The sequence below is a fragment of the Microtus oregoni genome, unplaced genomic scaffold (genome assembly GCF_018167655.1).
Source record: "Microtus oregoni isolate MIOR12 unplaced genomic scaffold, Mior012 000016F_ref0000370, whole genome shotgun sequence".
NCBI classification, from domain to species: domain Eukaryota; kingdom Metazoa; phylum Chordata; class Mammalia; order Rodentia; family Cricetidae; genus Microtus; species Microtus oregoni.
In genome coordinates this window covers 10,754,657-10,776,584 of record NW_024543075.1, presented here as the reverse complement: position 1 = coordinate 10,776,584, position 21,928 = coordinate 10,754,657, and the positions used below count along the sequence as shown (strand labels likewise).

At 45.2% G+C, this 21,928-nt stretch overlaps 1 protein-coding gene across 2 annotated transcripts in view; it reads right to left on the bottom strand.

Moving 5' to 3' along the window:
* Positions 1-12,570: 12,570 nt before the first annotated feature.
* Positions 12,571-21,928, bottom strand: part of CUNH10orf90 (chromosome unknown C10orf90 homolog) — a 228,561-nt gene continuing 219,203 nt past the window's right edge. For both annotated transcript variants that reach the window (XM_041666941.1, XM_041666943.1), the window contains exons 5-7: positions 17,218-17,281; positions 13,254-13,353; positions 12,571-13,168 (exon numbers count right to left, since the gene is read on the bottom strand). In XM_041666941.1, the coding sequence (XP_041522875.1) occupies positions 13,130-13,168; positions 13,254-13,353; positions 17,218-17,281 (203 nt within the window). In that variant the 3' untranslated portion in view covers positions 12,571-13,129. The remainder of the gene's footprint in view (positions 13,169-13,253; positions 13,354-17,217; positions 17,282-21,928) is intronic.

The following is a 21,928-nucleotide window of genomic DNA, read 5'->3' as shown; positions in this document are numbered from 1 at the left end:
TTGTTAGTCCATTCTTCTCCTTAAAATGAGATAATTTATAAAAAGAAATTAATTTATCACAGTTCACGATGCTGGGAAGTTCCTCAAGGCCCCAGAAGATTGGGTGCCCAGGGAGGTGCACAGATGCCACCCTTGCTGTTGTCCCTTGGCAGGGCAAACTAACAAATTCCTCTGACCTCTTTCATCAGGCCATTAATCCTATTCATGAGACCCCTGCCTCAAGATTTAATTGTCTCTTAAAGACTCCATCTCTTTTAAAGGTACTTATTATTTTTATTTATGTGTATGTGTGTACCTGAAATAGTTTATATACACCACATGTGAGCTGGTGCTCTCGGAAGACAGAAGAGGGTGTCAGATCCCCAGGAGCTAGCGTTGCAGACTGTGAGTCACCTGGCATGCTGGGAGATGGACCTTGGGGCTAGAGAGCTATCTCAGTGGTTAGGAGTCTGCTGCAATTGTTCACTATCACACTGGTAATAAAATTCATCTTAGGAATTTGGGGTGCTGGACACCTCCAGACCAAAGCAGGCTGTTGCTCATTTTATGCTATCAGATTGGAGTTCATCCACTTGTCCTCCTTTCTTCCCCCCTACCTTTCTCCCTTCCCACATCCCTCTTCCTTTCTTTCCTTCTTTTCTTCCTTCCTTTTTCCTCCCTCACAGTGTCCCTCCCTCCATTCTAGTATAGCTTTGTTGGTCAAAACACTGCTTTTGCAAGAATGGTTTTTGTCTTCCATTTTCTTTGTTGTTGGATGTCTTTTGTTTAGTCTTTGACAGTTTCATAATGTATGCAACCCCATACATTATATGGGGTATATACATATAATATATGTATATTATACATATCTCCCCTTCTTTCCCAAGCTCCCCAAAATATTTTCTTCCTGTGTTCAAGTCCTACCTCTTCCCCCATTTTTTTGTAGCCCACTAAGTCCAATTTCTAATACCTGCTGAAGTGTTGACCAACCTCACTGACTTGCTCTTGTACAGGTCTTGTCCAGTGAGTTGATGAATATAATGGCTACACCATGTGCAGAAAACAGCATTTCCCAGCTTCCCTCCCTGTCTTTTGGATCTCCCATTCTTTCCACCTTCTGTTCTTCAGTATTCCCTGAACCTGGGGTGTAGGTGGGGACAGTTCCTTCTGTATTCTTATGGGGTAGGTATTGTAATATGAACCACTTCCTAGTTTACCGTGTATTTCCTGCTCAGGTGTGCCCAAGAATATCTAGCACAAGGCATCAAGTAATCATTCAACCACAGGCTTGCTATTGATTCATATGAAGGATTATGGGAATGCTTTATGGCTCAATGACTTGAAAATCTTTTGTAAAACTGACAGTGAGAATTTCAGAAATGATATCTTTTCGTTGTTGTTGTCTTTGTTTTTGTTGTTTTGTTTTGTTTTTTGAAACAGGGCTTCTCTGTAACTTTGGAGCCTTCCTGGAACTTGCTCTGTAGACCAGGCTGGCCTCAAACTCACAGAGATCCGCCTGTTTCTGCCTCCTGAGTCCTGGGATTAAAGGCCTGTGCCACCACTGCCCAGCAGAAATGATATTTTAAATAGTACCTTAGTGCCTCTTGGAGGAGCTAGCTAATTGAGTTCAACCCCATGTAGGAGCTGTCCCTTCTGGGACATTGTCCCGACTGTCAGTGGAGATGTCTTTTTTTCCAGAGCCTGGGGATTTTATGACAAGACTAGATCAAGACTGCATCAGCATCTTCCTTGAATCGAGTCCGATATTTAAACTATGTTGTACCCTTTGAATGCCGACAGCTTCTGAAATCCCTGCAACTGATAACATAATGTTTGTGTGCAAAGAGTTGGTCTAGCAGGAAACTGCTATCAAGCAGACCATCTTGTGTGCTTAGCCATGAACGTTGATCACAAGAACATGCCTCATTGCAGCCTTCATGCTTGAAATCACATTGGAGAGAGAGAGACAAAGCAGCTCATGTATGTTAAAAACATGCACCATGCCTCCATGCCGTCTCAGCTCTCAGGCACAATCTTTGATTAGAACCTGGCTTTCTGAACAGAATCATCTCTTCCCACAGACAACAAGAAAAAGGCAGCATGAGATTTTTCAATGAAGTGCCTGGAGATAAACCAATGTGTGCATTGCATAGATTATGGCATGAATAATTCATTGTAGGTGAAGTGAATATTTGATGGTCTATTAATAATGTATGTATTTAGACAAAAGCATGTATTCTATGGAAGAAAGAGAAAGCTGTGAACATTGAGTTTTCACAATATAGTGTGCCCTTGTGACCCATGGTTGATGAAACCTTGTGTTGAAAAGTCTCTCTGTGACATAGCCTGGATGACTCAGGGTTTGGAATTTTTTTTCTGCTCTCAGGACTCAGTTATTGATCATAGTTCCTCTCCTCTTTTTCTCCCAGTGTCCACTCCATTCATGACTATTCACACAGTCAACGCCAAGGCATCTTCTGTGAAGAATGAACCTGGGGTGTTTGGATGACATTGATTGATACATACACCTAAGAAGCCTCCACCCGCAATGGGAATCAAAGTAGGCAAAGCATTTGAAAAGTGTGTTGTTTGTTCCTCTGCCTCTGACTTTGGGTAGAGAACTTGAGCAATGTTGGCCTTCTTAGAATGAGACACGAGGAAGAAAGCCTCGATAGATGGTGACATCAAAGTAGGGGCACATTGGTACCTATAGATGCTAATATCTGGAGAGAAGCAAGGTGTAACCTTTCATCTGGCTTCTTTAGTTGGGTTGGACCATTGTATTATTGCACAATTTCCATGTCGTGATGCAACTACTTCATTCTTCTGTATTCTGGGAACCTTACACATTACTGTAAGAAGGAAAGTCATGATGGCAGATTTTTCTAAGTTTATTTACCTGAGAATATAGATATATTGCTCCATAATTTAAGTCTTTGGTGAGGTATCAGTGAAATTATTTAAGATTTTAGAGAAGGTCCCAAATACACCAGTATCTTCTGTTTTTTACACATACCATCGGCCAGAGTAGGGAAGGTACTGTAGAGAGCTCACAATTCTGCAATGAGAGTCATGGATTCAATCACTGTCCCAGTCATTCCTGTCCTCTGTACAACTCTATCTCCTCAGGTATGATAAGAGCTCAGTGAACACCACACACACACACACACACACACACACACACACACACACACATACACACACACACGTGCACTGCATGAACCAGAGATAAGCTCATGGGAAAAAGATGGAGAAGCATCTACCAGGCATCTGGTGACACCCATGGTTCCTGCCAGTTTCTGTCCTGCAGGAGGTCTGGATGAGAGAAGGTACCCTACACATCCTTTGGTATTCAAAGTAGGACAAAGATATTAACATATATATTTTCTTGGTAGTGGTAGTCAAATCCAGGATTCTCACACATGCTAGGCAAAAGTTCTTGCAGCAGAGTCTCACCAATTTCCTCAGACTAGCTTTGAACTTGGTCCTCCTGCCTCAGTCTCCATGGTAGCTGAAATTACAGGACAATGCCACCAGACCCAGCTGGGATTCTAGTATTTTAAAGGAAAAGTTTTGTGTGCATCATGCTTCTTAAACGTCACAACTTCTTCATTTGACTTCCGGTCTCAGAGTTGGTGAAAACGCTGTGTATGCCAGCCTGTTCTTGAGGGATGGCAATCTGATGCCAAAGGACACTTTATAAGCGATTTTTTTTATGTACTCTAACATTCTATCCATATCTGACTTTAGAAACCATCACCATTACCACCATCTCCTACAGCCCCTGTTCTACTGGGCAGCCTCTCCAGAGCCTGCCTCCCTTTGCCTGCTGGGACACTCCTGAGGTAATGAGAAATGGGCGGTCTTTAAACGTGCAGGGAATATGGGTCCACTATCCAATGACTTGTTTTGCCACCAAAATCAAAAGACTAGAAAAAGCCCAGAAAACAAAAGAGGGGCCACTGAACATCTCAGGCCTGAAGATCACTCCCTTGATAGATAGCTTTGTAATAACTGCCTAGAAAGGCAAACTTTCTAGAAGAGGGGCAAGGACGTCTCTTAGAGCTATGGCTCTTCAAGAGCTGTACTGATAGTTTTATGTCAACTTGACACAAACTAGAGTCATCAGAGAGGAGGGAGCCTCGTTTGGGAAAATGCCTCCATGAGATCCAGCTGAAGAAAGCCCATAAAGTGTTTAATTAATGACTTACAGGGGAGGCCCCGGCCCATTGTGGGCGGGACCATCTCTGGGCTGGTGGTCCTGGGTTCTATAAGAAAGCAGGCTGAACAAACCATGAGGGGCAAGCCAGTAAGCAGTACCCCTGCCCTCCCCCCCCCCCCGCCACCTCCATGGCCGCTGCATCAACTCCTGCCTCCAGGTTCCTGCTCTGCTTGAGTTCTTCTCCTGATTCCCTGTGATGATGAACTATGGTGTGGAAGGGTAAGCCAAATAAACCCTTTCCTCCCATGTTTTGGTCATAATGTTTCAGCACAGCAAAAGTAACCCTAAGCAAGAGAAGAGCTTTGTTTAAAGATCTTGGCTATGGGGCTTTATGGCCAGCAGAGTGGGGATCCAGTCTGTAAGCTATGGTAAAATCCATCTCTAATGGATTGGACAGGAAGAAGCTTTGATCGGGTTCTCTAGCAGTTGTCAATGTGAACAAAGGGATTTCTATAGTCCAGGGGCTATGGCGTAGACCTCCAAGGCTGGGTGTGTCTGTGGGAGACAGCCCATCCCTAAAAGGGATATGAACAGGGTCCCTGCGAATGTTGAAGAACCAGCAGCCTCCAGCTTTGGGACTTTGCCTGCTCTAGACCTGGGTAGCAGATGTCATCAGAATGGGTGAGGTGCACTGTGACTGCAGAGGACAAGTGAGGGTCCTAACTGGTCTTCTCAGGCGGCCATAATAAAGTATCATCTACCGGGCACCTAAAACAACAAAGATGTCTCACAGTGCTGAAGGCCAAATCCAAAATCAAGGTATCAAGCCGTTAGGTTCTAATATGAGGTCTTCTCTCCCAGCTTGCGGGCTGCCATCATTTGTGTGTGTGCTCATGTGGCCTCTGCTCACTCTCACAGAGAGCATGCGCTCTCTCATGGCTCTTCTTATAGGTCACTAATCCTATTGGAAAAGAGCTACCATTAGGACCCTCTCTAGCCTTGCTTATTTCCTAGGAAGCCCATCACCACACAGGGCCACACTGTGCACTCGCCTCACAGTGCAAACATGAAAGTGAACTTTCAGTCCACAGTAGGTCCTCAGCTCTCTAGGGATCCTGTAAGCAGACCTGGAGTTCTGACTTGTTCATCCCTCTCCAGTGGACCCATCCTGTAAGTGGGCACCATCCTGGCAAAGGAAAGGGGCAGAAGTAGAACATTTAAAAAAAAATAGTGAGCCTCAGCAGGCTGCTCACCTCAAACAGATGGAGTGTTCAAACAAAACAGAGTTCCTGGGTTCCAAAGGAACGAGATGCTGAACTCACTCGGGGGTCTCTTCACTCGGTGGTGGTCTGGAAGCTTCTGAAACAGTCAAGAGAATAGCTGTCACTTCTTTGCAATATTAATGGTAGCTGTGAACAAACGGGAACCTGGAAAGTGCAGTGGTGTGTGGTTAGCCTTAAAAAAAAAATGCTTCCTCAAGCTGTTCTTGTTGAAAAGCCATGTGGCAGGTACCACGGGGACAGTGGATTTCTGTTCAGGTTCTGTGCTTGGTTTACCAAGTCCCACTATCAACCAGTTGAAAGCCACGTCATAGCTAGCAGTGGCGGCGGGAGAGGAAATTCCTCTCAAGGGCTAATTGAGAGGCAGGTTTGGAGTGCCCAGATCCAGAGTAAATGCTTTACCCAAATCTTGCCACCCCCACTTTATCCACCCCACCATCTTAGACATCCTAACAACTACACGCCCTAGTTTAGTAAAAATATTTATTTTGTCATAGTCAGATTCAGCCTTATTAATGAAATGTCACAGCCTTTACCCCTTCCTCCCCTCCCCACTCCCCAAAAAGATCTCTTCAAAAACATTCTAAGTTACTTTGTCATTTTAACAAACATGTTAGCTGAGAGCAAGGCTGGCATTACAGCTGTGATTATGTCGGCAGACAATAATTAAAGCAGGCCCGAGTAGCCGTCAGGTATATTTTTAAGCAGAAACAAGACTCTCACGTATACTGAGAGGTTCGCAATGTGAAGCACAGGCTAGACCTCGTGGACCCTGTCACCACTAATCCCGTTGGTGTCTGCATAATCACATCACGGCTATGGCACAAAAGTGGAGGCTGATTTCTGAATGGATCCACTGCAGTGGAAGAGTTCATCCTGTTCCCCACTGGGCAGGTCAGCCTGCAGCCCGCCACCTCTGATCAGTGGGCGTCACCTGTCCTGCATGCTCAGTACAGGTGACAGCTGTATGGTTTCCTTGGATGTCAATTGCTGCTGTCCCATCACTTCAGGTGTGGCAGGGAGGTACAATGCTCAGACGGAAGGGGAATGCTCTGGGCGTCTTTGAAGTATACTTACCTCTACGTAATTCACTCTTGGAAAGGCTTAATAAAATGATTCTTAGGAATTCATCCCTCTTTATTCAGACAGACCTTTTCTGTGTTAGTCATGGTTATTGAGAAGAACAGAACTTACAGAATAAATAGATATATTATATATACTATATATAACACATATATCATATATAACATATATTGTATATAATATATATGGGATTTATTGGTATGCCTTATGGGTTGTGGTCCAGTTAGTCCAACAATGATGTCTATCAATGGAAGAGTCAAGAACCTAGTAGCTGTTCAGTCCATAAGGCTGGATGTCTCGGCTGGTCTTCAGCACACACCAGAATCCCAGAGAAGTAGGCTCTGATGCCAGTGAAGGAATAGACTTGCTAGCAAGAGTGAGAGCCAGCAGATAAAGAGAGAGCAAGCTTCCTTCTTCCGTGTCCTTTATATAGACTGCCAAGAGAAGATGTGGTCTAGGTTAAAGGTGGGTTTTCCCACTTTAAAAAATTCTGGATTAGAAGTGAGTCTTCCCACTTCAGATGTAAAAGATTTAATTAAAAAAAAAATCCCTCACAGCTGTGCCTGGTCATTTGGGCTTTAAGTTAATTCCAGACATAGTCAAGTTCACAACCATGAATAACCATCCTATTTTTCCTCTTATTTTCAGCTCTCTCTCTCTGTCTCTCTGTCTCTCTGTCTCTCTCTCTCTCTCTCTCTGTGATGTGTACATATCTCTGTGTACATGTGTGTGATTTGTGTGAAGCTAGGAGGGGTGACAATGAATGTCCTCTTCAATTGTTCCCCACCCTAGTTTTTGAGGCAGGCAGGCAGGCAGGGTCTCTCACTAATCCTGGAGCTCATTGTCTTGGCTAGACTGGCTAGCCAGACAGCCTCAGAGATCTTCCTGTCTCTTCCTCCCCAGCACTGGGATTACAGGTGTGTGCTGCTGGGGCTCAGCTTTTTTTTTTTAAAATATGGGTTCTAGGGGTAGCACTCAGGTTCTGATACTTGCATGTCAAGCAGTTTGCTGAGTCACTTTCTTATTCCCTCTTTTAAAGAATTTTAGAAAGTTTTCTTTGTTTGTTTTAATAATACTGCATTCTTTGGACATACTCTGAGTAAGTCAAGTTTCCTACTCCCAGATCCCCTCCAAGGTCCCCTCCCAGATATCCTCCCAGGTCCTTTCCAAGGTCCTGAGGTGCTTAGATCTGGGAGGAAGGCTACTAGTCGAAGTCACCTTTCTGGCTGTACCATGGGCCAGGCGGGTGCCATTCAGGATGTGTCCAGAGACATTTTCAGAGAAGAGAACAAAACGGGAGAATTCCCACGTTTCTTCCCTTCCTTTGTGCACACTCCAGATGAAGACCTCAGGTCAAATCTTCAACGGAGACAACAGATGCAACTTGAAGAAAAGCCCTGGAATTGTGAAGAGACCTGCAAAGTTGTCATTGCTGCGGTCCATGTGACTACGAGTCTGCCTTGATGGAGGGTTTTGTCCCTCTGAAGTAAGTCACAGTGTGTGTGTGTGACAGGGGGAGGGTATGCCACAGAATCACAAGGAACTGCTGCAGAGCCTGCTCTGGCAGCATGAGCCAGCAATGTCCCGGCAGTACGGGGCAAGGCAAGAGAGCTAGCGAGAGGAACTTCTAAAGCTCGTCAGTTCCAGGAATGAGCTGCGTCTGCCCGTGGTGGCAGAGCTCAAAGGTTTCTACAGAACTACACACTTGCGGGCAATTTTGATGAAAGTACAAATTCATGTAACCCTATCCTGTGGAACAATCTGCTGATGGACACATTTTAATCGCTTAGCAGATCCCTTCCTCGGCGGCGAGAGTGCACACAAGTGAGTTCCTATCAACTTGTAACAATCATTTTTCTACCACATTCTCAGTTGCCTGACCCAGAAACTCTCCTGTAGTGATGATTAGATCACCCTCCCGGGCAGACACATCCTGCCCCCTCCTCTCTCGTCACCCTGCATCCACTGTGCCTCATACTCAGACTGTGGGTCATCGGATACACTCAGAGGCCAGATCCATTGCCTGACTAAATTTTTTCTTTCTTTTTTTTTCTTTTGGCCAGTAAGTGTTGAAAAGTTGGAACTTTGCGAGACAGAGAAATCTCGCCCTCTCTCTCATGACTGACTGCCTCACAAGCACTTCTTTCAAAGAGTCTTCTGAGCAAGCATTTGCTGACTCACCCGGGGAGCTCACAACTTCCAGGAAGTTGGGTTGGCAACAGACGCTGGCTGAAGAGCCAAGACAATTGTTTTCCCATTATTCCATTACCAGCTGGCAGGCAGGATGCATAACCCCAATCGGAATTGCTCCTTCCACAGGAAGTCCTGGGGACCACCGGGAGACAGCGCGGTTCTCTTACCACCTGGACATCTCTAAGGATCTCAAAGGTCGCCTGGTCTGGACTCAGGACTCTTTCCTTAGAAACCCTCAGCCCCCTGCCTCCTACATCACTGAAAGTTTGTCTCCGTCCTGGGCCCAAACTATCCTCAGATCCAAATAAACCACAGTCCGAGAAGAATTTGATTACTAAAGTTACTATGGCAAAGTCTAATTAGAAGTTTCAATTCCTCTAGAGTCTTCCTTGAGGCCCTAGTTTAATAAAATCACTCAGCAAATGGTGGCCAGTTCCCGAGAGAAGGGAAGGGATGGCTGTTTTAATTCTGCAGGCCTTGATTTCCATATTGATCATAACATCATATGTTTCTGTTACTACTTTGTGACAGAAGAGAAACTCAGACCATGTCAAATTCATTCATCAGTGTTAGAAGAAATTCTACAATAAGAAACCAAGTGCGACAGGAAGCCAAATTTTGATGTTTTGCTTTGTGCTGAGCCAGCTGGTCCACAGGAAATGGTCTGGTCCCTACACCAGACCCCATATTCCTACCCAGTTCCCCTTCCTGGGACCTTAGTGAAGAGCTGTCCTTGGGCACACTCTTCAGTATCATTTAATTTATGGTTGACACTTGCTTCTTTACATTTCAAGTCTCTGCAGCACATCTGCCTTGAAGGTGAGTATTTTATGAACTCTTGCAAAATTTGGTTCCATCTAGCATTCTTTCTTTAAAATGTTAGCTGACCCAAATTCACCTCCTTAAGGATCACCGAACAGTCTGGAAATAGTTGGGCCCTGAATTTGAATGCACGGGAAAAGCTTTGGATATACACTGAAGATACTAAAGAAAAGTAAGGACAGATGTCTTAAGATCTTCATCCAAGAAAGACTGTCCTTAACTATCCAAAATTTGACTTAAAATGTGTATTTTTCAAAAAGTGACTAAGCTGAACATAGGAACTCACTGGAGCACTGGAAGAGGCCCCAACTGTACAAAAACAACAAAAACCACCAAGCGCCTCTTTGCTGAGCTGCTTTGAAATGGTTCCCAAGGTGACAGGAATGTGGAAAGCCCGTGTAAGCTTACAAGAAGCCGAAAGCTTGGGAAGTGGATGCAGAACAATCAGGAATTCAAGGCCAGCCTCTGCTACACAGAGAGTTCAGAATTAGCCTGGACTACATGAAACTCTATCTCAAAAAGCTAAAACCAACTAACCAAGATTTACTTTTTCCAAACATTTTGCACTTATTTACTTATTAATTCACTGCTTCTGTGTGCTTCTGGGCATGCCAAGCACATGCCCTGGTGCCCGTGAGCAGGTCCAGAGGACAGCTTGTGTGAATTGGCTCTCCCTTCTTCTCTGTGGGTCCCGCGTTGTCAGGCCTAGGGAAAGCCTCTACCGAGGAAGTCACCTCCTCAGCCCCCAACCAAACTTTGTGACAAGACTTTCTGCTTACAGGACCGACCAGCTGTAGCAAAGCCAACTTCAATGGCCTTTTGGAGCATCTCACTGCCAAGCCCTCTCAACCATCTCATGGCCCATGTGCGCCTCCTCCCACCTCTGTGCATGCCAGGAAACACTCACGATGTATTTGCTTTGGGCCAGGCATCCTTCCACACACTCCACTCACATCCTCTTTATTTCCATAGCAACAGCATGCAGAAGGCACTAAACTCACTTAGCATCTGGCAATTAAGGAAACTGAGGCAATGCTAGAGAACCAACTGTGCCAGGTCTTCGTTCTTCATTGTATTCGCCTTTTCACCTCCAAATCAACCCTTTTTTTTATTTGCTCAGTTAAAATGGATTCCAGCTCTTTCTCCCTTAGGCTGCTGGAAAATGCTAAACGTTGTCAGTAGGGGGCGCTGAAGAGATACAGCTCTGCGGGTTCCTGGGCCAGGCCCTGCAAAGCCCCGATACCCCTCCTCCCAGCCCCCGACAGCTGCTGTAGCAGAGGGGCTCAACCTCGTACATCCCAGGGCAGGGTTCTGGCAAACCTCAGAGGATGGATTTTCAGAAAAAAAGAAAAAAATCCGTCATCTATGGAGTCACACCTCAACCTTTCCAGAGCGGCTCCTTTATTTCTGTGGCTACTTGGGCTCCTCAGATCTGCTACAGTTCTTACTAGACAATTTTCTACTCAGTAAATAATTCAATCCACTGAAAATCCCCAGATAATTGTGGTTTCTCTCCTGGTTAGAACCTGACTGGCTGGCACCTCCACCCAAAGCCACAGAGCAGGAACAATAGTGGCCTGGCAGAGCCTCTGGTCCTAACGATTCTGTCATGTTGCTTCCTCTGAGAGGGGCATGCACAATGAAACACAAAGGAAGAGTCTAGGCAGAGGAGATGATTTGCTCACGGCAGGGAAAACACACCAAACCAGGCTGGATCCCCATAGGCTATGGTTTTGGTGTTATTTGATTGGTTGGTTGGTCTACTTAAGACAGGGTTTCTTTTTGTAGACCTGGCTGTCTTGGAACTTGCTCTGTTGATCAGGCTGGTCTCGAACCAAGAGATCTGCCTGCCTCTGCCTCTTCAGTGCTGGGATTAAAGAAGTGTATTATTATCTCCTGGCTTATTTGCTTGTTTTTTGTTTTTTGTTTTTAATGCCATCCTATAATCCAGTGCTGGAGAGGCTGAGATATGTAGATACTTGGGGCTCAGGGGATATCAGCCCAGTCTATTTGGCAAGCTCCAGGTCAGTGAGGGTTTTTTTTTTTTAACTTATTAAAAAAAAAAACAACAACTTTTTTTTGGGTTTTGTTTTGTTTTAATGGCTAGTGCCTGAACTTTGATACCTAAGATTGTCCTCTGGCCTCCTCAAGTAAACACATATGTACCTACACACACCTACATCTGAACATGTGAGCAAACATATTTGAATACACACACAGACAGATACACACAAAGAAACAAAGAGCTGGTGAAGGAAGGGAAGAGAAAGAAGGAAGGAAGGAAGGAAGGAAGAAGCGAGCGGAAGGAAGGAGAAAGGGAAGGCACTGGCTGCTGGAGGGCACAGCAGAGAGAGCACAAGGACAAGACGGTCGCTCAGGTAGAGTTTGTAAGTTTGCCAACAAATACAAAAAAAGACAGTGGTCTAGAAAGAGAGGCCATGTGCAGTGGTGGGAGAGGGAGGAAGGGAGTCACCTTACAATAGGGACAGAGGTGTCACCAGAGCTCCTGTGCCATGCTCCAAGTCCCTGCTGTTTCTAGACTCCTATAAGCTGCCTGGGCAGTCATCCCTGCATCTCCTGCACCAGCCCCTGAGAGGCAACCTTTTCCGCCCTGCATTCAGAAACACAGGGACTTTTATGGTGACCAGAGGTGGAATAGAAAGAGACTCGGTGTCACCCGAGAGTTGTAGCAGGTATTATCACACTGAGCAGAATACATGGCAGAGAAATGCATGGATTTCAAATAGCTGTATTTATTTCCATTTTTTTTGTTGCAAAAACTAATTTGCTCTTAACTCCACAAATGCATATTTATGAAGAATACTTGAAAGAAAATATGAGGGTGGGTATTGCTAGGCCATTTGATCATGATAACTTCCAGTGTGCGTGTGCGTGCGTGCGTGTGTGCGTGCGTGCGTGCGTGTGTGTGTGTGTGCTGAAACCACTGATGTCCTCACCCAGTCATTCTCAGGCTCTCACTGAAACAAGGGCTTTGGCTGACAAAAGCAGGCACTGTGGGGTGGGGTGGAAGAGAGGCAGAGGGCTCTAGGGTTTGCCTGTGTGCTGCCTCTTTGCCTGTCCATTTCAAAGTCAGCCTCTGGTGCTCCAAGGTGTATATGATAAGCAGACTTTGAGCCATACTTTGGATTTCAGAATTGGCAGCCACTAAGATTAGGAATTAAAATATGGTAGATTTTTGCTTCTCAAAAACTTAATAAAAAAAACCCACTGCACCCCGCCTCCAAAAAAAAAAAAACAATATCTAAGCATACTTGAATATATAAAGCTTCCCTGCTTGGGTGGAAATGGTATACTGGAAACTTCAGAAGCAATGGTAAAATTCACAAGTCAAAGTAATAATAATAATAATTAAAAAGGGGGTGGGGTGGTATGTCAAGCAGGTTCCGAGTAACAGAAGTCCCAGCAACGGACTGCTGATCTTTTGACTCCGGGGCTGTTGCTTTTGTTTCCTTGGGTCTTTCCGAAAGAAAAAAAAAAAAAAGTAAAATAAAAGTATCTTTCACATGTGAAGACAGTGTTAAGTTTAATGGGTCATCCAACATCGGACGTCTTCCCAGATCTAGGCTGTGGCTAGCAGGGCCACCTGAGATCAGACGGCATTTCTCTGAAGAAGCTGGTCCAGTAATTGCTGGAGGAACAACGGAAACAAAGATGTCAAATTCCCCTTTCCTGCGCACCACCCCCATCACGCCTGTGTGCGCCAGGCGAGCTACCTTTTTGAAGACTTCTGCTCGGAGTCTGTTACTCTGTAAGATCACTCTTTTCTTTTGCTCTTCTCTTTTCTTTTTAACTTCCGGCAAGTTATTATAGATTCTGAAACAGACGGAGGGCAGGATGAGGAACAAGACGGCAGGTGCTGGGGTAGGGGTGCGGGCAGCCTGGCTCGTCAGCAGGAAGGCGCGCACAGGTAGGGCCTTCACATGGTAAGGTGGCTTCTTGAAGAACAACTCCTTTCCCCTCAGAGCACATGGGGGACCCCACGGAAGAGGAGGCAGAAAGAGCCAGAGGGGATGGAGGAGCCCAGGAGAACAAAGCCCTCTAAACCAACCAAGCAAAGCTTGTATGAACTCAGAGACTAAAGCAGCAAGTACAGGGCTTGCTTGGGTCTGTACCAGGTCCTCTGAATAAATATCACAGCTTTCAGTTCAGTATTTTTTAGGACTCCTGACTATGTGAACGAGTGGGTCTCTGATTCTAGTGCCTTCTCTTGGGGGCTCTTTTATTTCTGTTGGTTTCCCTTGTCCAACTTCAGTGTGATGGCTTTTGTGTTTTCTTATTGTATTTTATTTTATTAGAAAACAATAAAAGATTAAAAAAATAAAAAAAATTTAAATATATTTATAAACCATACTAAATCCATAGTCCTGAAAAAAAAAAAGAAAAGACCTTCTCTGAGGTCCCAGGATGTAGACATTCTGGGAACAGTGTTTCAATGACGGGACTTGGGCAGTACAGCAGGCAAGCTGGGGAGCCCCGATATTTATGTAGAAGTCACTTCTCATCCTGTATTTGCACTGACAATGACTCACTTGTAAAAGGAGGGATGTTCTGATGTGGGATTTCCCTCTGTATGCTATGAATATGTTTTACTACCATTGGTTATTAAAGAAACTCTTTCAGCCAGTGGTTTAGTAGAGTTAAGCCATGCAGAAAATCTGAACAGAGATATAGAGAAAAAGTAGGGGGAGTCAGGGAGACGCCATTAGCTGCTGAAGGAGAAAGACGCCAGCAGAACCTTACCCCGTAAGCCACAGCCTCGTGGCAATACACAGATGAATAGAAATGAGTTAATTTAATAGATGAGTTAGCTAGAAATATGCCTAAGCTATTGACCAAACAGTGTTGTCATAAATATAGTTTCTGTGTTATTATTCAGGTCTGGGTGGCCAGGAAATTAACGAGCAGTCTCCCTCTAAACAATGATCAACCTACTGGTTTGCCATTCTGAAAGTCAACATTTCCTGTATAACCATCTTTTGGCCATTCAATGTTTGACTTCCTGCAATTTGACAAGGAACAACAGGATGGCAGTAGCAAGAATCATATACTGGGAAAAAAACGTTTCCTCTTAGCCTACGGCATGTCTGATAAAAGCTGATTCTAAATACATTCCAGACTCAAATATTTTGTCCTTCTCCCCATGTAAATTACGAACTTCTGAGTTACCAGCAGGACCTAAGGGACCCTTGTCTAGAAGGTTTCTTCTTCCCCAACACTAACTGTTCAGTACTGATGCTACCTGATTTTTCTCCAACACATTGGACTCATTTCACCCTGATCCTGTAGGCATATAGATACAAATAGAGATAGAGATATATTGATATAGAATTACAAAAAAAACCTTTTTTTTCTTCATTTTCTCTTCTGTATGAAAGTCAGATGGAACACAGTTGCGATGTTCAGCACTTAGAAGCATGAGTGCAGAGTGCGAAGGGACAATGGCAGTATCAGCAGGTCACATCTGGCTAGTCACCAGACATGAGTAAACACGTTCTGCCCTCACAAGTGCTGGAAAAGGCACATAGGGTCCCTGTGTCATACAATAAGAAGCATGAGTCCCTACAAGAGCAAGAGGTTTGGGCACAGCCCTCAGATGGCTAATGGTGGGCTGGCATTGGGACCTCAAGTTGAATGCTTATTACTCACTGTTGGGCATTGTGCCCCAACTACGTAGCACACAGCTACTCACAAAGCCCTGCAGGGGCCTGTGATTTGACAGTGCCTGGCACTTCATAGGTAAGAGGGTTGAGTGAATGTGTGAATGTAACTTTGCTGCAGTCAGGTGGGATTTGAACAAGGACCAGGAGAGAAGATCACAGAGGAGTTGATTCCAAAGCCCTCAAGTGGGCGGTTCCAGAGCTCCAGAAACTTCTCTCCTTGAGCTGTCCCTCCAACTCAACTGGAAAGAGGAAACAAAAGCTTCCACGTCCCACCTCTGGCCCTGCACTGCTTTCTCCAGTGAAAGCCTGATATGTAATAGTATGCCCACCTAAAATACACTGAGCAGACAGGCAAAACCTAGGAGGACAGAAATCTGCCTCTTGGAAAAGCTCATGGACGACACCAGGAAATAGCAAGCTATAGAAGGAAAGGCAAGTACAGCACGATACCACATGTGGTTAAAGACCACGTGTCTGCTGCTTAAAGGTACAAATGGCAGGCTCTGAAGGGAAAGAGAAAGAAGACAGACTGTGAGCACCCTAGCAGATAGGTCTGGGACTGAGCCAAAGGCAGCGGGCACATTGATCTTGAGGGAATTTCAGTTTTACTCTACTGCTTGGTTTAAATGAAAATATAAGCAACATAATCCAAGACAAGGAATATGAGGAAAAAGCAGTTTCAGATGACTATGGGGAGCCAGGGTCAGAGCCCAGCCAGAACATTCCACTAGCAAGGAGATCCAATTGCTTAGTCTATCCCAGGACACCAGTTAAGGGCCATGGAAGACTGTAGATACAGCATCACCTAGCTTACTGGTGCTCCTTCAACATCAGTTTCTTCTTCAGAGAAATGTCAGGACAGATCTCTGTCTACCAATGCTGCTTTGAAGCCCATTAATTAAATTGTTTGGTGGGCAAGGGCTTGTAATAGCAGTTTTAGGTTTGGGGATCAATAAGGGAAATTGTTTCTTTTCTTTCTTTTCTTTTCTTTTTTTCCTATTAAATTGAAGAGAACGCTTTTGTTGCAAGGTATATACAACTTTTCATTTACGAAACAGCGAGTCTTCAAATTGAGGGATCCTTTATAAGCTCTGGCTAGAATGCTGGGAGTCATATCATTAATGGTATGCCCCCCCAATTCTTGTTTTCTTACTTTCAGAGAGGTTCCCTGTAGGTAACCAAAAGTTACTTAATTATTATGGAAACAACGTAATCGCGATAAAAGCAGAGATTTAGGGTCTGGAATGGGGGCAAAATTATTCTTCCTGTTTCGGTGGTATCTCTGAGTGCACTATCAATTTGATTTAATTACTATAATCTCTCCCAGGGCTAGGCACTTTATTATAGCTTAATGACATTTTATGTGTGTGAACATGGCCAACCCTGCTGAGCTTTTGTGTCCTGGATAAGAGGCCAGGTCCTAAAAAAGAATAGTAGCCTTTGTGTGCCCCAGAGTGGTAAGAGTCAGTGGGAGTCTTAGATAGTGACTAGCCAGGCAGAGCAGGGAGAACCTTGGTGGCCCCTGCCAACACTACCGGAGACAGACATGCCAGAAATGCCGGTTTGTAGCCCCTCCGAGGCCCCTCTGGCTTCCATGTTCTGTTGGCTTCCAGTTTGGAAGCTTTTCCTCAGGACCGCCCCAGTCAAGGCCCTCCATAGAAACGGGTTCTCTGCTCCTCGTAAAAAGACTTTCAAAGGTGCCGCTGCTCATGGGCTCATGGCTTCTGCCCAGCGCCACGAGGCAAATGCATTGGTAGAGTTCTAGTGTAGAACCTGCTGATCACTCAGGGACCAATTATGGGCCCGCTCCCGAATCCAAGACCCACCGCTTTCCTAAGGTTGGTCCAGGAGCAGCATAAACATTCCAATGCACAGCCCGGCAACTTTGCCTACCTCAGCCACCAAGATGACCTCAGCCCTTCAATGTGAGCCTGGAAGCCTTGACCCGAGGGGCAGCATCAGGGCCCTTCAAGCCTCCCGCCCAGCTCTTTCCACACCTCCCGCAAGAGCCACGTACCTTTTAGACCGCATATGCATCTCCTTCTCTGAAATGCACCTTTCTTTGGGTTTGAACAAGTTATCTGGAAGAAACAGAAAGAGCTTTAATTTCAGGAGATACAGAACAGCACAATGTAGGGAGCGACCCAGAGGTAGATCCAGAGCAGGGTCCTGACCGTGCCCTCCTCTGAGCCGTGGGCTGCGACAAAGACTCTGGGTTTCCAATTGACCAGCCAACCGCTGGTCTTAGCAAGAGTTAAACAGGACAGCAGAAAAACCTCAGCATCTGTTTTAGTTGTCAACATGACAACCTAGAATCACTGGGGAAGAAAGTCTTCATGAGGAAGTTTCTAGATGAGGCTGTCCTGTGGCCATGTCTGTGAGGGGCTGTCTTGATTGTTGAAGAAGGAAGGTGCACACCGAAGGTGGCTGGTACCGTTTCATGGCTGGGCCCTGTACATGTTAAGGGCACTGGCTGTTCTTGCAGGGGTCTCAGATTCAGCTCCTAGAACCCCAGGGTGACACACAACAGTTTGGAAGTCCCGTTTTCAAGGGATCTGACCCTTTCTTCTGTCTCCATGGGCATCAAGCATGCATGTAGTGTACACATGAAAACAATTTTGCTCTATGTATAAAATAAAAATAAATCCTTTAAAAAAAAACAGAGAAAGCTAGCTAAGAACCAAATATACAAGCAGGCAAGGGTCCCTGGACTCTGTCTGCTCTTGATTTTACCATCCCCTCAATAATAGACTGAAACTTGGAATTATAAGCCTAATGAGTCATACTTTGCTTACCTTACTTTGCTTTTTGACAGGATTTTTTTTTTTTTTTAGTCATAGCACCTGAACTATTGTATAGACAACTGTGCCACCAAAATGCTTCTTTTAGAGAAAAAAAAAAATAAGATGTCATGTCTTGCTGGGAGAAACAATAAGTACCAGGCTGTCTGCTCAAAGGAAAATCCCTATACTATGTTTCAGAGTGCTCTAAGGACAGGGGAACCTCCCAGCTATCCCCACAGCATTCTGAAAGCGGATGGTCTGGCTCCTGCCTGCAGTCCTTCAGCAAGGAGACAGCCTCCGCAATATGAGGGCCCTCTTAATCCCACTTAATCCTGGAAAAGCCATGGGACACGATCAAAGTCACATATACTAGTGCCCTTTGATTAAGAAAGTACACTAGGGTAGGAAACAATCAGAAGATTGGATTTCTTTTTTAATTTAACAGCATGTAATGGTTAGCTTCAATTGGCAACTTGACAAAACCTAACATCACCTGGGAAGGAGAGCCTCAGTGCAGTGCGGAACTGTTTATTGGGCTGCCATTTGGGTTGGTCTGCGGTGGGCTGTATTAACTATGTTAACCGATGTGGGAATACCCAGCCCACTGTGGGTGACACCATTCCTAAGCAGGGGGTTCTGAATAGTATGGGAGTAGATAAATCAAGCTGAGCGGAGACAAGCATGCAATTCAACAGGCATGCATTCATTTCTCTGTGCTCTGGGCTGTGGCTGTGAGAGGAACTGCTGTTTGAAGTTCCAGCTTTGATTTCCCCATGGTGATGAACTGTGAGATGAAATAAACCCCCTTTTCCCTGAAGTTGCTTTTGGTCAGTATATTTTATCATGGCAACAGGAATGCAAGCAAAACAAGGCATTCATATCACACACACACACATACATGCATAATCTCTTTAAAATGGGATATTAAAAAATAGTTTCTACTGTTGATTATACCTGATAAGGCCCTTTTGCAGTGACTTTGGAAACCATGAGACTCTCGCCCTTAGTTTAGCCAAGAGTCTGGTCTCGTTCAGTTCTCCTACAGAACTTGTCACAAGGCAGTCTATCCGGGCAGCTGTCATGCTTTCTGGAAAGCCTGGACAACCAACTGACTGCCTTCACTCAGCATAAGCATACAGGTTTCCATGAAGGTACAGGGACACAGGGCTATGTCTCCCCCTCTGGACAATAAAACAGCCCCTGGTTCACAGCATGGAAACCGCCTCTGCGGACAAGCGTGCATCCTGTCCTATCAATCACTAAAGAAAAGAAGATGGAATCCTTAAGACCCTCGAGGAAGAGAAGTCAAGGGAGAAACAGAAGAGAAAGAAATGCCAACATTTCCAAGTAAGGGGTAAAGTCCCCACTGTTCAGAAAGACAGAGACTGTGAGAGGAGAGAAGACGTCACCACATGATGCCGACGTGATGAGCCACAGCTCCTCCTGGTGCCCCACCCAGGCCTCCACCCCAGATGGGGCTCCCGGAATTTCCCAGCGTGAATAGAGTATCACTATGAAGTACCAGTTAAGTCTGTCTGGGCCGTGGGCAAGCAAATGTGTGCATATTTGAAGACTTCCCTTAGGGAGGGAGAGGAAGCATTACACAAAGTCTCAGACCCAATTTTGGATTAGCATTCTTTTGGAGCTACTGGAGGCCAGGGTGGAGCCAGTGTAGATCTATGCACTGTATCCTGGGAGGGGGGGGTTCTACTTGTTTTATAATCTCCAGTCCACTGGTATGGGGTCTATTCTGGAAATCAGATGTTCATTTTCCCCCTGATCTGTCTCTTCAGGGCACTTGAATACCACAATTAAGCTCTGGTTCTGTTTCCAGGAGGAAACCAAAGGAGAGACAAGCCACCAGACACTTGCATGGCTGTTTTCTGAACTGTTTGCAGCCGTGTGAGGGCAGGAGGTCAAATCCCTGGACCCAGCGGTCTTAGACAGGTACAAAACAAACAGGTATGTAACCAAGAAGGCTCAAGGCTGGTGGTCTCGCACCCACCCTGGGGAAGGTGGTTGCTATGGATTTTGAGTTTGCTTAAAATCACCAAGCTCTTCTGTTAAGTGGGATAAGTGATGGGGGCCTCCTAGCCAGGAGAAAAGGGAGGGGCAGAAGGCAGAGTGTGCATCTCCCTGGAGGGAGTGAATCCATGCAGCAAACGTGTTCTGAGTGGCTCTAACTTCGCCTGAGAAGAAGACTCCATCTGCCTTGTACAGTGTTTTAGTTTCGTGTCTGTTGCTGTCATAAAACATCCCGATAGAACAAAACCAAACAACTTAAAGGAGAAGGGGTTTATTTGCCTTACAGTTCCAGGTTATAGTCCATCATTTCAGGGAAGTCAAGGGAAGAACACGAGGCAGCTAGTCATAGCCATAGTCAGAAGCAGAAAAAGAACAACGAGAAAGGCATGGTCGCTTACTGCTCAACTAGACTCTCTACTCTTACATATGCCAGGGCCCTAGACCCAGGGATGGCATTGCCCATTTTTAGTCTAGGTCTTTTCATACCAATTAAGACGATCAAGACAATCCAAATGTACACACACATATACATACATATGTACACCACATATATATACCACACCAGACACATACACACATGCACACCACAAAAACACACACCACACACATACACACATGCACACACATACACACCACACATATACACCACACATCACACAAACACCACACACACACCACACACACATACACTACACACACACACCATGCACACACCACACATACACACACATATACCATAAAATATGCTTGTGTGTGTGTGTGTACACAGACACACACCAAACTAATCTAGATCAATCCCTCACTGAGACTCTCTTTGCTGGTGATTCTTGGTTGCAGTAAATTGACAAAGTATCTCAAATGGCCTCTGGCAGTTTGTGCGGGCCCATGGGCAGGCAGAGGTGGGGACATTGGGCATCTGAGTGATCACAATGATCCTGCCTGCACTTGCAGAAGTGTCCTCCCATGATTGCACTCTTCCTCCCAACCCTGTGACGTTGGCCATGTTCTGTGTTTATAGGGCCATGGTCCATTTGTTTCCAAAGTTTTACCTGCCAGGTTCACTGTGCATCAGTGAGAGACAAGTCTGGGTTTCAGTCTCTATTAGCCTAGCGCTGTACATGGGCACTCTTGACTGCAACACACTGCCACCCACTTGTGGCTACAGAATCTGTTTTCTGAGAACTATGAACAAGCGTTCTTCCATTTCTCATGAGATCAATCCCACATTCGTTTTCCCACACACTCTTCCTTTTATAGCTCTTCAAGGACACAGACAGTATGACTCATATGGGATTCATTTCATGGGATAGATTATGGTACACGTTCCCCAGGAACTCATGAGTTAGACTACTTGGTAGCACGTTTGAAGGTAAGGCCTTGCTGGAGGAAATGGGATGCTAAGGGGCTGGTCTTGAAGTTTCTATGGATGCCTTGGCTTCCCACTGGGTCTCTACTTCCTGATCCACCCAGGTAAAAACAAACCATTGCATATTCTTACTGCCACAGCTGTGAGCTGCTTCTGCTGATGTGTCTTCCCTGGCCACGAAGGCCGGCATCCTCCAACTGAGAGCCAGCATAAAGCCTTCCTCCCTCACGCTGATTTGTGAGATGTACGCTTTGCTCAAAGATACAGATGAAATCCCATCTGCTCATTCCTGCTTACAGAAATCTTCCTCTTATAAAACTAAGGCACTGGTGAGAACCATTTTCAACTTCCTTCTGGATCTTTTGCGGATTTTTTCAGAGCTGTGTATATTCTGACGGCTTTGGAGGGAAGAGACCACAATTATATTTACTCTAGTATCACTCAAATAGAGGGGACTTCTCTCCATTAAAATATCCAAGGTAAGCTACATTCTGGAGAACACACACACCACACAAACACCACACATGCATACATACACACACACACACTACACA